General features: G+C 42.8%; 1 protein-coding gene across 1 annotated transcript in view; it reads left to right on the forward strand.

Moving 5' to 3' along the window:
• Positions 1-16,277, forward strand: part of Mroh8 (maestro heat like repeat family member 8) — an 83,521-nt gene that overhangs the window by 15,894 nt on the left and 51,350 nt on the right. Inside the window, exons 3-6 of the mRNA XM_057780334.1 lie at positions 1,762-1,907; positions 6,677-6,799; positions 14,143-14,222; positions 16,070-16,214. Of these exons, the coding sequence (XP_057636317.1) occupies positions 1,762-1,907; positions 6,677-6,799; positions 14,143-14,222; positions 16,070-16,214 (494 nt within the window). The remainder of the gene's footprint in view (positions 1-1,761; positions 1,908-6,676; positions 6,800-14,142; positions 14,223-16,069; positions 16,215-16,277) is intronic.

Raw genomic sequence — 16,277 nt, forward strand, 5'->3', positions numbered from 1 at the left:
AAACTACTGGGATTAAAGGTATGCACTCCCTACTGGGAGTGCAAACTTGTTCAGCTGTTGTGGAAATCAGTATGGCAATTTCTTAGAAAATTAAGAATCAGTTGACTTCAAGACCCAGCAATACCACTTTTGGTCATATACACAGAGGAGGCACACTTAAACCACAAGGACATTTGCTCAACTATATTCATAGCAGCATTATTCATAATAGACAGAACCTGGAAACAATCTAGATGCCCCTCAACTGAAGAATGGATAAAGAAAATGTGGTACATTTTCACAATGGAGTATTATTCAATGGTAAAAAAAAAATGACATCTTTTAATTTGCAAGGCAAATAATTGGAATTAATAAAAAACCATTCTGAGTGAGGTAACCCAGAGCCAGAAAGACAGATATAGTCTGTACTCACTCACAAGTGATTATCAAACATAAAGCAAAGGATAACCAGCCTACAGTCCACAACCTCAGAGAAGCTAGAACCCTCATCCAGAAACAGATGGAAGCAGATACAGAGATCCACAACTAACCACTAAACTGAGCTCCAGGAGTACAATGGAGGAGAGGGAGGAGCTATGATAATATGAACACGGGGTCAAGACCATGAGAGGGGAAACTCACAGAGTCAGCCGACCCCCAGCTAGAAGGTTTCTCTGTGTAGCTTTGGTGCCTGTTCTGGAACTAGCTCTTGTAGACCAGGCTGGCCTCAAACTCAGGGAGATCTGCCTGCCACTATCCTCCTGAGTGCCCGGCTTGAAGCTCATTTTCTATAGAACAATAACATGCTCAGCCTAGGCACAGGGGTGAGGGGTAGGGTGGGGTGGGGAGGTGTTTGTCCTGCCTCAACCAGGTGATAGGACAGACTTAGTTCACTTCCAAGGGGAGACCTTACCATCTCTGAAGAGCAGATGGGGTTGGAGTGGGGGGAAGGTAGGGGGGAGCAGGAGGAAAAGAGGGAGGGGGAACTGGGATTGATATGTAAATAAATAAAAAAACATATAAATAAAAGCATAAGCCTCAGATGGAGTGTGTACATCATTTTTCTTTAGATAGATTGGAAATTCCTTTAAGACCTCACTGCTTTGAAGTCATTCCGGCTGCAACCTGGTGTAGTTCTGGGAGCTGTTCTCACAGCCTGGACGCTTTTGAAGCTACTCATCAGTATATTTGAGAGACAGCAGCTTCTCTTGATATTTGTGTTGTTTGTTTTTCTCTTTTTTGGTACAGTTGTTGGAAAAGTCAGAGGCAGGCGTGTTCCCCTGCAGACACTCCCCACCCCCACCCCCACCCCTAGTTTCAGGTTGAAAGTTCATTGTAAACATTTAATGTTTTCACTCACTTGGTGCTCTGAATTAAGATGCAAGGATTTTTAGAAATTATCTTCCTGATAAAACATGTGGGATAATTGTGACCTAAGAACATCCTGGTCTGAAAAACTTCAAATATTTATTCAAATTCAGACTTTTGGAGAAAATTCTAGGAGCACCAGTCAACAGTCAGCAAAGGCATTCAGAGTATTAACCTTAAAATTATTTAAGGTTATCATATTCACCGTTTTGTTGCTGCCCAGGCCTAAAGATCCTTATGACTGCAAGGCTCTAAGAACACTGGTTTTGCAGCTGAGAAAAAAAAAGTGAGAGTTGGGGGGCGGGGTCTTGGCCAAGCAGGCAGGAGAAGCTGTGTGCCCCAGCCAGGGCTTTGCACCACTAAGCACCACCACTTTACACCAGAGGGGTCACCAGCATCTTTCTTTTGTATTAGATTCGAACATCTCTGACATCTCTGGACTCATTCAGGCGCCCCCTCCAGATAACCTTGGATCCCTGACTTTCCAGGCGCCCTTCAGTGAGGCCAGTGTTGAGACACTGGTCCAGTCCATCCAGGAGGTTTTACGTGGTGAGCTAAAGGTACGCATGGCAGTCTTGATGAGCAATCCAATGTATTCTTTCTAATAAAAAAATTTCTTGACATAACTCATTATTATATACATAAATACTTTATTGATTATAAAATGTATTTCCCTTTGTAATTTTTATTTACAAATTATTGAATTTATATATTATTTATATTTATAATAAATAAAATAAAGATTAAGGCTTGCTAAAAGTTAAAGGTTAATCTTCTCTAACCCTACTCCCTTGAGATAACCACTATTACCATATTCTGTCCCTACAAATGAATATAATTAGAGGGAAAACAGTCACACATGTTCTAGGTGAGTAGCTATAGATCTGCTCTGGCCAGTTTACTGGGTATACAGTGTTCCATTTTTGAGGAGAGCCAGTCATGCACCCTGTGAGAGTGTAAGAGAACTTACCTGGTGTGAGGGGAGGGAAGGCTCTGAGAATGTTTCCTTTGAGCTCAGAGCTGAGGGATAAAAGGAAGAGTTAGAATTGGGGAAATGGAGTTAAGGTAGAAGTAGTCAAAAAGAACACACCATGCCTGAGGAACTCAAGCCTCACACATTTAACTCATGGTGATCAATGGGGACAGTAGTACAAGACAGGTAACGACCTCAGCAGGGGCAGACATTGCTTGACCTCGAAAACTAGAGTAAGACTACTAGGGTCTCTGCGTAGTCCTGGCTGTCCTGGAACTCGCTGGATACTTGCTGGATAGACTACAGATCTGCTTGCTTCTGCTTCCCAAGAATTTTTGTCTTTAACTTAAAAACAAACTGTGTGTGTTTGTGTGTGTGTGTGTGTATTTGTTTTTTCGAGATGGGTTTCTCTGTAAAACAGCCTTGGCTATTCTGGAACTAGCTTTGTAGACAAGACTGGCCTCAAACTCACAGAGATCTCTCTACCTCAGTGTTGTAGGAGACCACTAGTTAGTTCCTGGCTGCTCAGTCCTGAAATAATCACACAGAGACCATATTATTTGCATATTTCTGGCTAACTCTTATATCCTAAACTAGCCCATCTCCATTAATCTGTGTATCACTACATGGCTGTGGCTTACCAGGTAAAGTTCTAGCATCTGTCTCCAGTGGGGCTACATGGCTTCTCCCTGACTCCACCTTCTTTCTCCCAGCATTCAATTTAGTTTTCCCTGCCTACCTCTATTCTGCACTTCCAGGCCCAAGACAGATTCTTTATTAACCAATAAAAATTTACAGCATATAGAAGGGAATCCTACATCACCTCATGATGGAGGAAGGTCTTGGTTAATTAATAAAGAAACTGCTTGGCCTGATAGGTTAGAACATAGGTGGGTGGAGTAAACTGAACAGGATGCTGGGTAGAAGGAAGTGAGGTCAGACACAGTGCCGCTGCTCCCCAGGGCAGACGTGATGAAGCTCCGACCCAGGATGGACGTAGGCTAGAGAGACAGCTCAGCTGTTAAAGGCTAGGTTCACAACCAAAAAGTAAAGTACATTTATATGGGCACAGACGAGTATCAGATGCTAGTTACAACTGTCCAAAATCAGTATAATTTGGTTTGCTTTTAATCTTTACCAGTCAAACTGACAATAAAGTTTTACCCACTTGTTTTTTTGTTTTGTTTTTTTGGTTTTTTCGAGACAGGGTTTCTCTGTAGCTTTGGAGCCTGTCCTGGAACTAGCTCTTGTAGACCAGGCTGGCCTCGAACTCACAAAGATCCGCCTGTCTCTGCCTCCCGAGTGCTGGGATTAAAGGCATGCGCCACCACCGCCCGTCCTCCCACTTGTTTTACCTATGTGTCTTTGTGTGTGGGTGTGTGTACTGGGGATGCATGTAGAGACCAGAGGCTTTTCTTCAGGTGTTTTTACTGGGGTAGGGTCTCTCCCTGGGATCAAAGACTCTCTGATTAGGCTAGTCTGGCAGACCACACACTCCTAGCTTTTTATGTGGATGCTGGGGCAGACACTTTACTTTCTCCATTACCACTGAACTTAATAACACCCATCCTAATGTGGAGTAATTTGCTTGGCCTAGTGTGTGGGATATTCAGTCACACAGTGAACTCTAAGTTTGTGTTTGCACTAATTAAATAAAATCATCCCTGGGCCAAGAGACTGAGTTAGCAACTAGTTGACAGAAAGTAATTGTGGAGAGTCATAGGGTGACTGTAAGATGATAGAGACATGCACAGAAAGCAGGAGGGAGGGACGTAATATAGCATTTTATGTATAATGCTAATACAATAACAACAAAGCACCAGAAGTCAGCTGGTTGGTCTTCACTTTTGATGTGAAAATTTTTATTTTTAAAATTTGGAACTATTCTTTGTGTTTACTATCACAAGGTTTTGTAAAAATTTTCTTTGTTTAATAAAGAATTTGGATTGCTTCAGTGAATTAAAACAAAAGAAAGCCCATTCCAGTAATTCTATGAGATTACCTCATGCTGTGACAGCTGTGTCTGCACCTTGGAAGGGCTGACAACTCTGCTTCACGACTAAAAGAACAGTCCAACTCTTAAAATACATGGAGTTGTAGCAAGAAATATAGAGAAGGCAGGAGGCATACAACCCCAGAAGCAAGAAAACACATTAAGGAAATTAATTGACCATAGCTGTGACTGCCTCAGGTCAAGGCAAGACATGATTTGATGAGGTCACCTAGATCAGATTGGGAAGGGCCTTGATCTCCTTGGGTGCTATTGAACAACTGTAGATTAAGAGTTACCTGATCAATTAACATTTGAGAAAAAAATGTACAGGGTCAAAAAAGAAAAAAACAAAAAAATGAGAACAAGTAATCCAGGATGGAGCACTCTTGTAAATCCAGCACTCAGGGCAGGTGGATGCCATAAAATGACTCCTTGCTCTCTAGGGAATTGTGTGAGTTTATACCATCTGTTTCTAGGGGAAAGACTGTAAGAAATGTTCGTCTGTACTTTCCTCTTTGTGCTTTATTTCAGAATTTCTATAATAAGTAGTTATTATTTCTCTGATCAGAAAAACAAAATGTCAATATGAAAAGATATTATCCAAATCAGAACTTGCATTTTTAAAGGAAGCCTTAAGAACTTGAAATGGGGGGCTGGAGAGATGGCTCAGAGGATAAGAGCACTGGCTGCTCTTCCAGAGGTCCTGAGTTCAATTCCCAGCAACCACATGGTGGCTCACAGCCATCTATAATGAGATCTGGTGCCCTCTTCTGGCCCACAGGAATACATGCAGGCAGAATATTGTATATATAATAAGTAAATAAATCTTTAAAAAAAAAAAGAGAGAACTTGAAATGGGGGCTGGAGAGATGGCTCAGAGGTTAAGAGCATTGCCTACTCTTCCAAAGGTCCTGAGTTCAATTCCCAGCAACCACATGGTGGCTCTCAACCATCTATAATGAGGTCTGGTGCCCTCTTCTGACCTGCAGGCATACACACAGACAGAATATTGTATACATAATAAATAAATAAAATATTTAAAAAAGCCGGGCGATGGTGGCGCATGCCTTTAATCCCAGCACTCGGGAGGCAAAGGCAGGTGGATCTCTGTGAGTTCGAGGCCAGCCTGGTCTACAAGAGCTAGTTCCAGGACAGGAACCCAGGAACCAAAAGCTATGGAGAAACCCTGTCTCGAAAAAACAAAACAAAACAAAAAAATTAAATAAATAAATAATAAAAAAAAGAACTTGAAGCCGGGCGGTGGTGGCGCACGCCTTTAATCCCAGCACTTGGGAGACAGAGGCAGGCGGATCTCTGTGAGTTCGAGACCAGCCTGGTCTACAAGAGCTAGTTCCAGGACATGCTCCAAAACCACAGAGAAACCCTGTCTCGAAAAAAAAAAACCAAAAAAAAAAAGAACTTGAAATAGTGTAGACAGAAATTTCTGTCCCATCTGGTTCCATAGTCATTCAGTCCCAAAGAAACACACAGAGACTTTTGTTAGTTATAAACTGTTTGGCCTATTAGTGCAGGCTTATTATTAACTAGCTCTTATAACTTAAATTAACCTCAAATTCTTGTCTGTGTTTAGTCACATGGCTTGGTGCCATTTCTCAGTGCAGCATTCTCATCTCGCTTTCTCTGTATCTGGTTGGTGATCGCATCGAGCCTTTTCCCAGAATTCTCTTAGTCTGGTTGTCTTGCTTATGCTTCCTGCCTGGCTACTGGCCAATCTGCATTCTATTAAACCAATACAAGTGACAAATCTTTACAGTATACAAAAGCATTATCCCACAGCAAAATGGTGACTCTTTAATGGCTTTAGAAGAACTGGAGGTATCAGATTCAGGGTCATTTTTTTGGGAATCTTAATCTGGTAACATGATAGAGGGTAGGTAGACAGTGTGGTAAAGCCTGAAGGTGGGGGAGAGCCTAGAGCACTTGGTGCTGTAACAGAGGGTGTGCTGTGGTCCCCAGCAAATTTTGTGGATAAAGAAGTGCATTGGAAAGCTGGGCGGTGGTGGCGCACGCCTTTAATCCCAGCACTCGGGAGGCAGAGGCAGGCGGATCTCTGTGAGTTTGAGACCAGCCTGGTCTACAAGAGCTAGTTCCAGGACAGGCTCCAAAACCACAGAGAAACCCTGTCTCGAAAAACAAAAAAACAAACAAACAAACAAAAAAAAAGGAAGTGCATTGGATCCTCTTGTGCTTTGTGCATTCCTTATAGTTAAGAGACTGATCCTGGATTGAATAAAATGCCATGTGCTTAAAAACATCCAAAAAACTTTGTAAAAACATTGTGCATTTATCAAATAAGATAATGTATAATTGTATTTTTTTTTATCATTTCCCCACAAATTCAGGGTGAACCTGAAAAGTTGAAGTTTCTAAGATCTTTGTCTGCTCTGAGCCAAACTTTAAATTATGATGAAACTACAGAATCATTTGTTCATCGCCACATGGCAGAAATAGTGCATATCCTAAGTGTAAGTACTGTGGGTTTGGCAGATATTTCTGTGGTAATTCAGATCCATCTGAATCTGTCTTTATTGTGCATTTGTAAGCATTTCTGACCAGGAGTCCTTTTTTTTTTTTTTTTAAATGCTAAGTGGGCATGGCTATAACCAATTCTGTGGCCCTACCTGTTTGTTCCACCCTGTCCAACATGGCAGAGGTAAGTTCACCACCTCTGTGAGCCATGCACACCATCCCAGCTCCAGGGACGCAGCAGGTCTATGTTTGCCATTAAGCAATTTGTAACAGGCTGCTCACAAACCCCATTTAAGTGCAGGAACCCCCAAAAGAGCCAGAGTTTGTTCTGCTAGCATGAACTAGGAAGCTGGATCTTAAAGAAACCATGCAATTTTTTGCTGCTAACACTTAGTCAAGAAGACTTCTCTTAAAGGAGCTGTGCCTCTGCTTCCTGCTAGCAAGCAGAGTCTATCTGAAAAAAAATGTGGCTACCAAGAAGCTGTACTTAACTGTTTTTTTCATGTCTAGAATTTATTCCTAAGCTCTCTCAGTTTTTATGTGAATGTAGTTGCCCCATGTTGGTGTGCTATTTGTAGGCAGTGGCTGCTCATTCATTTCCTGGTTGCCCATACCTGAATAATAATACAGAAATTATATTAATTACAATACTGTTTGGCCAATAGCTCAGGCATATTTCTAGCTAACTCTTACATCTTAAATTAACCCATTTCTATTAATCTGTGTAGTGTCACAAGGGTATGGCCTACCGGTAAGGTTCTGACTGGTGAATGGTGTCTTTCTCTTTTGGCAGTTACATGGCTTCTCCTCAACTCTGCCTACTTTCTCTCTGTATCTCTGTTCAGATTTCCTACTAAACCATTGACTGAAACAGCTTCTTTAATAACCAATGTTAATAAAACATATTCAAAGCATACAGAGGGGATCCCACATCACAAATCCAATCTCTGCAAGCAGATCCAGCCTATACTAACTGGCCCATATCTGGTGTCTATCAAAATAGGGGCTAAGAAGGGGCTTTGTCTACAAAAGTTTAAGATAGCTAGTATCTATGAGAAAATTACATGGGTAGTTGAATTTCCTTAGTTACGGCAGCTGTGTGTACAAAGGTTAAAAGAGCATTCTTCCAACAGCAACAGGACAGGTGCATAGCAGAAGAAGCAGTTCTGTGACAACTTATGAGGAGGAAAAGCCTGGAGTTGTTGCAGAGAAAGAACTTGAGGGCATTGGATAACTTTTCTTTCTTTTTTTTTTTTTTTTTTTTGGTTTTTCGAGACAGGGTTTCTCTGTGGTTTTGGAGCCTGTCCTGGAACTAGCTCTTGTAGACCAGGCTGGTCTCGAACTCACAGAGATCCGCCTGTCTCTGCCTCCCAAGTGCTGGGATTAAAGGCGTGCGCCACTACCGCCCGGCGTGGATAACTTTTCTTGACCCACATTAATGCATGGCTGTATAACTCAGGGTTTCTATTGGTGTCAGAGAACACTATGACAGAACGCAACTTGGGGAGGAAAGGGCTTATTTCATTTATACCTCCAGATAACTGTCCATCACTGAGAAAGTCATGCCAAGATCATGGGGGAGTGCTGCTTATGGCTTGTTCTTTGTGGTTTGCTCAGCCTGCTTTGATAGGACAACCAGCCTAGGAATGACACCACCCATAGGAAATTAGGCCCTCCCACATCAATTATTAATCAAGAAAATATCACACAGGCTATCCTATGGGCCAGTCGAGTGGGGGAAATTTTCTCAGTTGAGGTTCTCTCTTTCAAAATAACTACTTTGTGACATGTTGACATAAAATTAGCATGCGAAATACAACAGTTAAAGGCAAAAAGCCAATGAAACCAAAGCAAAATGTGCAAGGAAGGCAAACAAATCTCTATGACAGTTTTACAAAGAAGGTTTCTATATAAGCCATGAAGGGTGTTCCATCACTCTGTTTAGAGAAAAATTAGTTGAAAACACAGTAAGAGTCAACTGAATACCAATAAATTGGTCAGAATAAAAGAAGACAATACCAGATACTGGTGAAGGTACAGGGGAACCAAAGTTTTAGCCCACTGTTGGTAAGAAGGTAAAATGGTGAACCAATGTGGAGAACAGTTGGGTAGTTTCCTAAAAATGGCAAATATTCCTACCACATAATCAGTACTTCTCTGAAGATGTGCACACAAACGTCATGGACACTCTTTAATGTAGTTTAGTCTTCCACCTATACCACCGGTCAGCTATGCTCCACCAGTACTCCCCAGATAACCACACAGAGACTTAATATCAATTATAAATGCTTGACCTTTAGTTTAGGCTTGTTTTTAACTAGCTCATACAACTTACCCATTTCTATTACGCTATGTGCTGCCCCAAGACTCGAGTACTTTATGTACGTATTTTCCAGCCTGCTGACTCTGCTACATCTCATGGTGTCTCCTCTGACTCTGCCCTTCTCCCCAGTATTTTCCCTGCCCCGACAATTCTTTCTAGACATTGGCTAATCAGCTTTTATTAACAATGGGAGCAACACATCTTCACAGTGTACAGAAGGATTATTCCACAACACTTCATGGAAGAACAAAACCCCAGAAATGACCCAGATAAGTGGGTAAATGAAAAGTTGTCTAAATAATGGATTATTCAGGAGCAGAGGGGATGTATACTTTACTGACTCTCATACATGCACACAAATTAATCAAAGAGACGTGTTGTATAAACCAAAAAAAAAAAAAAAAAAAAAAGCTGGGCAGTGGTGACACACGCCTTTAATCTCAACACCTGGGAGACAGAGACAGCAGGTGAATCTCTGTGAGTTTGAGGCTACCCTGGTTTGCAAAGCGAGTTCTCTGTAGCTCCAAAGCTACAGAGGAACTGTGTCTCGCAAAACCAAAATAAATAGATAGATAGATAGATAGATAGATAGATAGATAGATAGATAGATAGATAGATAAAATAAATAAATAAATAAATAAATAAATAAATAAATAAATAAATAAATGAAAGGCCTGCTGTAACTGAATTCTGGTGCTCCAGGTGCCTCTTCATTCTCTTTGACTACCTCCAAAGGTCTCCATCCTTCTGTATCCAGGTCTTTCACAACCCTGCCTACTTGCCAAATCAGTTAGTCCCTTACATGCCTAAATCTCTGCCTGATTTTAAGATCTTTGAGATGAACTCATTTTTTAAATTTTTCTTTTTTAAATGATACTATTTCATTTTTTTTGGCAATATTTCCATGATAAGTATAATCTGAGGATCAACTGGCAAAGACTCAATTCCAGCTTTGTTCGTTTGTTCCTATGTTGACCAGGCTGATCTGGATGGAACTCGCAGAGATCCAACTGCCTTGGTTTCCCACCACATCTGGCAAATTCGAGGCACTTATCTGTTCCTCCCTTCCTCATGTCGGATCCAACTTCCTGCCTTTTTTTTTGGTTTGCTCTACCCAGAGAATGTCTTCCTTTGTTACCACAGTACTATTTCCTGTTTAGTTTCTCACCATAGCTCAACAAATCTTTTGACCCCATCATGCAGACCCAGGGGTGATTCCTTTTATCCCCCTCATTTTAAAAATAGTTTTTGAGCATTTTATACGCTTATTTTGATCATTACCTCCCCCAAACTGTTATTTTTATTAAGACTGGTTAATATTTTTTCTGGAGGTGAGCAACAAAATTGACTCTGGCTCACTGAAGTTTATAAAAACAACAGAAACAGAACAAAACAAAAGGATGTTGAGGGTCTGGAGAGATGACTCAGTGGTTAAGAGCACTTGCTGTCTTCCAGAAGACCAGAGTTCAGTTCTCAGTAAGTACCTCAGGCAGCTCACAACCACCTGTAACTCCAGTTCCAGGGCATCTGATGCCCTCTTGTGGCCTCTTCTGGTACTGCATGTATATGGTCTACAGACACATGTAGGCAAAATACTCAGACACATAAAATAAAAAACAAACAACAAAAAGATGCTGAGGTAGAGTCAAAGGAGGGCTTAACAAGTTCCAGAGGATCAAGTTCTCATGTGGCTCCGAGGTTTCAATAATATACATAATCCAGACTCTCTGTGTATTTCCCATCTTTTTGTGGCTTATTTTTCTTTCCTCCTTTAATCTATGACTGTCTGTACTCTTTTATTTTGCTTTTACTGTCTCTTTAAAGACTTTGTTTATTTTTAAAACTATTTCTTTTTATAACTGTCTATACTCTTTTCCTTCTCTCTCCCAAACCTATATACATTTATCCAATAGTATTACCAATTCAGAGGTCTTTTTCATCTGAATCTTTTTTTATTATGCATCTGTAATCGTTTTCTGACCAGGAGCACTTTAAAAAAAAAAAGTTAAGCAGGTGTGGCTAGGACCAACTCCCATCCAACATGGTGGAAGTACATTTGCTGCCGGCTCTGGGACTGCTGGGTGGGAACCATGCTCTCCTCCTCAACTTTGGAAAGCACTGCAGCACATAAACCTTTTTAGTCTGAATAAAAGCTAAATCTGCCATGCAACATGCTGCACAGCCTGGAAATGGTTTCCATGTATTGTGGGAGGAATTCACCATGCGTTCCTGCCTGTGCACGCCTAGCAGACCCAATCCAGCCTTTTTCCCAGGTGAGGGTGCTGAGCAGCAGACATGCTCTCAATTAGCTTCCTTCTAATACAATCACCCAGACTTGAAATGGGTTTAGCCCTACATTGGGCTCTATTCTGTAGGAGACTGCTTGGTTGTTGGAGGAGGTCACTTGTTTGTTTCGGCCGCTTTGCAGCTCAGACCCAAAATAACCACACAGAAACTGTATAAATTAAATCACTGCTTAGCCTATTAGCTCTAGATTCTTATTGGCTAACTCTTACATATTAATTTAACCCATTTCCAGTATTTTATATTTCAGCATGAGGCTTGTGGTCTACCGGCAAGGTTTCAGCATGTCTGTCTCTGGCAGTGGCTCCATGGCTTCTTTAAGAGAGAAGCTGTGTAATCCCGCCAGAGACAGATGTTGGGAACTTTACCTGGTAAGCCACTGCCTCGTGGCAATACACAGATTAATGGAGATGGTTTAATTTAAGATATGAGTTAGCTAGAAATACACTTAAGCTATTGGTCAAACAGTGTTGCAAATAATACGGTTTCTGATTGTTTTGTGTCTGAGCTGCTGGACGGTAGGGAAATGAACTAGCAGCCTTCTCACAACACTTGTTCATTTCCTGATTGTTCAGATTATGTTTCCTGAATAATCTCACAGAAGCTATATTAATTACAACACTGTTTGGTCAGTGACTCGGGCATATTTCTAGCTAGCTCTTACATTTTCATTTAACCCATTTCTATTAATCTGTGTTTCACCCAAGGTTGTGGCTTACTGGTCTGGCATCTGTCTCCTTTGGCAGCTACATGGCATCTCTTTGACTCTGTCTACTCTCTCTCTATATATCTCTTCCAGCCTGGCTATAATCTGCTCTGCTTTAGGCCAAAGCAGCTTTGTTCATTAACCAATAAAAGCAACACATATACAGAAGGACATCCCACATAAAATGTGTAAGTTGATGACTTTCCAGAAAAAAAATGTCTAAGAGGTCTCAATTCCAGGTTCCTGAGGGAATCTAATTGATCTTGATGTTTCTCCTGAATAATTGAACTGCTGCCACCCGTGGGACCAAATGACACAGCAGAAATGTGGCTCTGAAATGCTCCTTCCTATGGGCCAGGGCAGTTCCTATGAAATGGTGAGCAATCCCGTGAGTTTTCTCCACATTCACAGTCAGGTTACGCCCACAGTAGTTCCTTGGGCGAGCTTCCTAGAGCCACTCCAGATCCTCTATAGCTAAGGGAACAAAGCATGGGGAAACTGAATACCAGACCAGGGGCCTCTGGATGGCTGATGGCAGAGCTGGGGGCCCTCTGACCCCACTGCTCCTCTTGTTTCTGTAAGACCACATAGGAGGTCTCTCTAAAAGTCAGCCTGCTTTGTGTTTTCAGGCTGGGATGGTAGTGGGGTAGAAAGGCGGTGGGGAAAGGTATTGAGAAGCTTCCTGTTGCAGGTACACAGTTGATGCTGGAGCAACCAGTGAGTACTTGGTTAAGAAATATTAGGTAAAGGATAGATAAGCATGTTTCCTGGAGGCCGTAAATGAGGGTCCACAGGGCTGGAAAGACAAGAATCTGGAGACACAAGTTTCTGTGGGTACGGGAATTGTCACAGATGAGCAGAATAGAAGGGCTTTATAAGCAGACACGATTCTGGCGGACTCCCCTGCCCATCGCCTGCAGGGCTTCCCAGCACAGCTCTCCTGCCAGTTTGTAAGCTGGAAAGTTGTTCCTTCTTCAGGACAAACCGTCAGGGCATTAGCTCTGTTTCTAGTCTCCTTTCTGGGACTGTGATAAAGAACTTCATCTCAAGCAACTTGGGGAGGAAGGGGTCCTAGGTTACAGTCCATGATGGAGGGGAGTGAGGGCAGGAATCAAGCTGTCAGACATATCACATCCTCAGTCAAGAAAAGAGAGTAAACTGGGTGGTGATGGTACACATTTTAATCTCAGCGGAGGCAGAAGCAGGCAGATCTCTATGGGTTAGAGGCCAGCCTGGTCTACAGAGCAAGTTCCAGGACAGCCAGGGCGACTAGAGAAACCCTGTCTTGAAAAACTAAAAAATAGAAAACGGAAAGAAGGAAGGAAGGAAGGAAGGAAGGAAGGAAGGAAGGAAGGAAGGACAGAAAATGGGTGGATGTACCATGCTGCCTGCTTGTTCGCTTTTCACCAACCCTCTTCACTCTTACATAGCCCAGGACTCACAGCTTGAGGCCTGATACTGCCCCACAGGATTAATTAACAGTCCAGAGGATCCCTCACAGACACACCTGAAAGCCATGCTGATCGAAGCAATCCCTCTGTGGAGATTCCCTCTCAGATGTTCTAGGCTGTGCCAAGTTGACAGGTAAAACCAGCCAGCATGACCCTGACCCTGGAGATCCTGGTTTAGGGGAGGAGCTAGAATACCTAAACTAGAAATGATCACTGGTAAGAATGGCAATGAACAACTGACACAATTATCAGGGGCTATCACTTAACACAACAACCCGTGACATAAGTAGTAGTGTTGTACCATTCTATAAGTGAGGAAACTGAGGCACAGGGAGGCTCACTAACATGAGTCAGCGCAAACATGTAATAAGAGGCCAAGGGACAGTTGGAGCCTGGTTCCTGAGAAGAAATTAGCTCTTCCACCATCCTGCTGCTGTCCTGGCAGTCCTCCTGTCCAGCCTCCTGCTATTTGCACGTGCCATTCACATCTCTGGTGATTGGCCTTGTGAGCTGCTATGTTCTCAGATGGATGAAGTACTTTTCCTCTCACTGCAGGTGCTGCTCCAAGAGGAGCCTCTGGACTGTCTATCCAGCATGGTGCGCCAGGAGCTCTTTGTCACCATCACTGACTTCAGGTGATGCCCACATGCACCTCAGATATGCATCCTGGTTTCTCAGTCAGGGGCATACACTGCTAGAGCTTATTAAAGTGTTCCATATTTAGGGCTGGCAAGATGGCTCAGAGAGTACAGGTACTTGCCACCAAGGATCATGACCTGATGTTGGTCCTTGGAACCCACATAGTAGCAGGAGAGAGCCAGCTCCTACAGGTTGTTCTCTGACTTCCACACAGGAGCTGTAGCACTTGCTTATCCCTGACTGCTCCAGCACTAAATAAATATCCGAAAATTTTTAAATGCCCCATATATCTAACTTTTGAAAACTATTTATATGGGTGTCTTAGGGTTTTTATTGCTGTGAAGAGACACCATGATCACTGCAACTCTTCTTCAGGAAAGCATTCAACTGTGATGGCTCACTTACAGTTCAGAGGTCCAGTCCATTATTATCATGGCAGAGAGCAAGGCAGCAGGCAAACATGGTGCTGGAGAAGGAGCTGAAAGTTCTTACGTGTCGACTCACAGGCAACAGGAAGGGAACTGAGACACTGGGTATCTTGAGCATAGGAGACCTCAAAGCCCACCCCAACAGTGACACAATTCCTCCACCAAGGCTGCACTTCCTAAAAGTGCCACTCCCTATGAGCTTATGGGGGCCAATTATATTCAAATTATCACAATACAGGAAATCCAACTCCATATTCTTTTGTGAGAACTTTAATATCATGTGTGATGGATAATCCTGATTGTTGTGGTAGTTTGAAGAAAATGGCCCCCAAAGGGAGTGGCAGTATTAGGAGGTGTGGCCTTGTTGGAGGAAGTGTGTCATTGTGAGGGTGGGCTCTGAGGCCTCTTTTTCAAGCTTCCCTCAGTGTGACTTTCAGCTGACTTCCTGTTGCCCACAAGGTGTAGCCGTCTTAGCTCCCATCTGCTGTATGTCACCCTGCTCCTGTCATGATGATAATGGACTGAACCACTGAAGCTGTGGAGGAGCCATCCCAACTAAATATTTTCTTTATAAGAGTTGCCATGGTGTCTCTTCATAGCAATAAAAATCTTAACTTGACAAGCAGTTGTCAGCTTGACACACATGGGAAGAAGGAACCCTGTAACCCTATCTATGAGGTGTTTTCTTAATTGATAATTGATGTAGGCAGGCCCAGCTCCTTGTGAGAGGTGCCATTTTTGGGTAGGCGAGAAAAGTAGCAGACTGTGCTGGTTGCGAGCCAGTACACGGCGTTTCTCCCGATCTCTGCCTCGGCTTTTCACTCCAGGTTCCTGCTTGGATCCCTGTCTTGGCTTCCCTAGATGATGAGCTGTAACCTGTGAGATGAAACAATTTTTTCTTGCCCACGTTGCTTTTGGTCAGTGTTTTATCACAACTGAAAACAAACTAGAAGTCATGGATGCTGCCACCCACATCTCAGAGACCCTGGGAGCTGAGTTCCGTCCAAAGGATCTTCAATGGAAAGTGATTCTTATATATGCTTTATGTAAGGTCTGAGGACCTGATGTTTACATCTCTTGGAGACTTGTATCTTGGCAGCCACGCTAGTTAACATTTCTAAGGCAGCCTGTAGTTAAAGCCTTAACTCTCTCATTTTACATTCAGCAGAGCACACTTGGGGAAATTGTGAGTTGCTGCCTTAGAGTGCTGTAGGGTTCCCTTTATGGCTAAGCTGGAGAAGAGCCTGGAAGGATTGTGTACCAGGGCCCGGGGTAGGGCTGGGTGATACACTCTTCCTCCAAGCTTTTGTGAGATCCATCAGAATGTTACACCAGCCAGTTTGCCTTTCCTCTTGATTACTTTTAGAGCCGAGGTATCAGTTTAACATTAGATTCTTCCCAAACTGTCTCCCTAGTTACCAAGATATGTACCTGTTGTTTGGCTCTGAAGACCGAGAAGACTTGCTTGGTCTTACCATCAAAAGTATATTCTCTCTGCCTGCCATAGGCACCCTTACCCAGCTGCCGCACACGGTGTCAAGCCAGACCAGCCACCCAGAGGTAACTCCCTTTTTGTCTTAAGATGCCCTCTCTTCCCCAGGTCAGCTGCTCGTTACCTTTTGA

The sequence above is a fragment of the Chionomys nivalis genome, chromosome 9 (assembly GCF_950005125.1).
Source record: "Chionomys nivalis chromosome 9, mChiNiv1.1, whole genome shotgun sequence".
Taxonomy (NCBI): Eukaryota; Metazoa; Chordata; class Mammalia; order Rodentia; family Cricetidae; genus Chionomys; species Chionomys nivalis.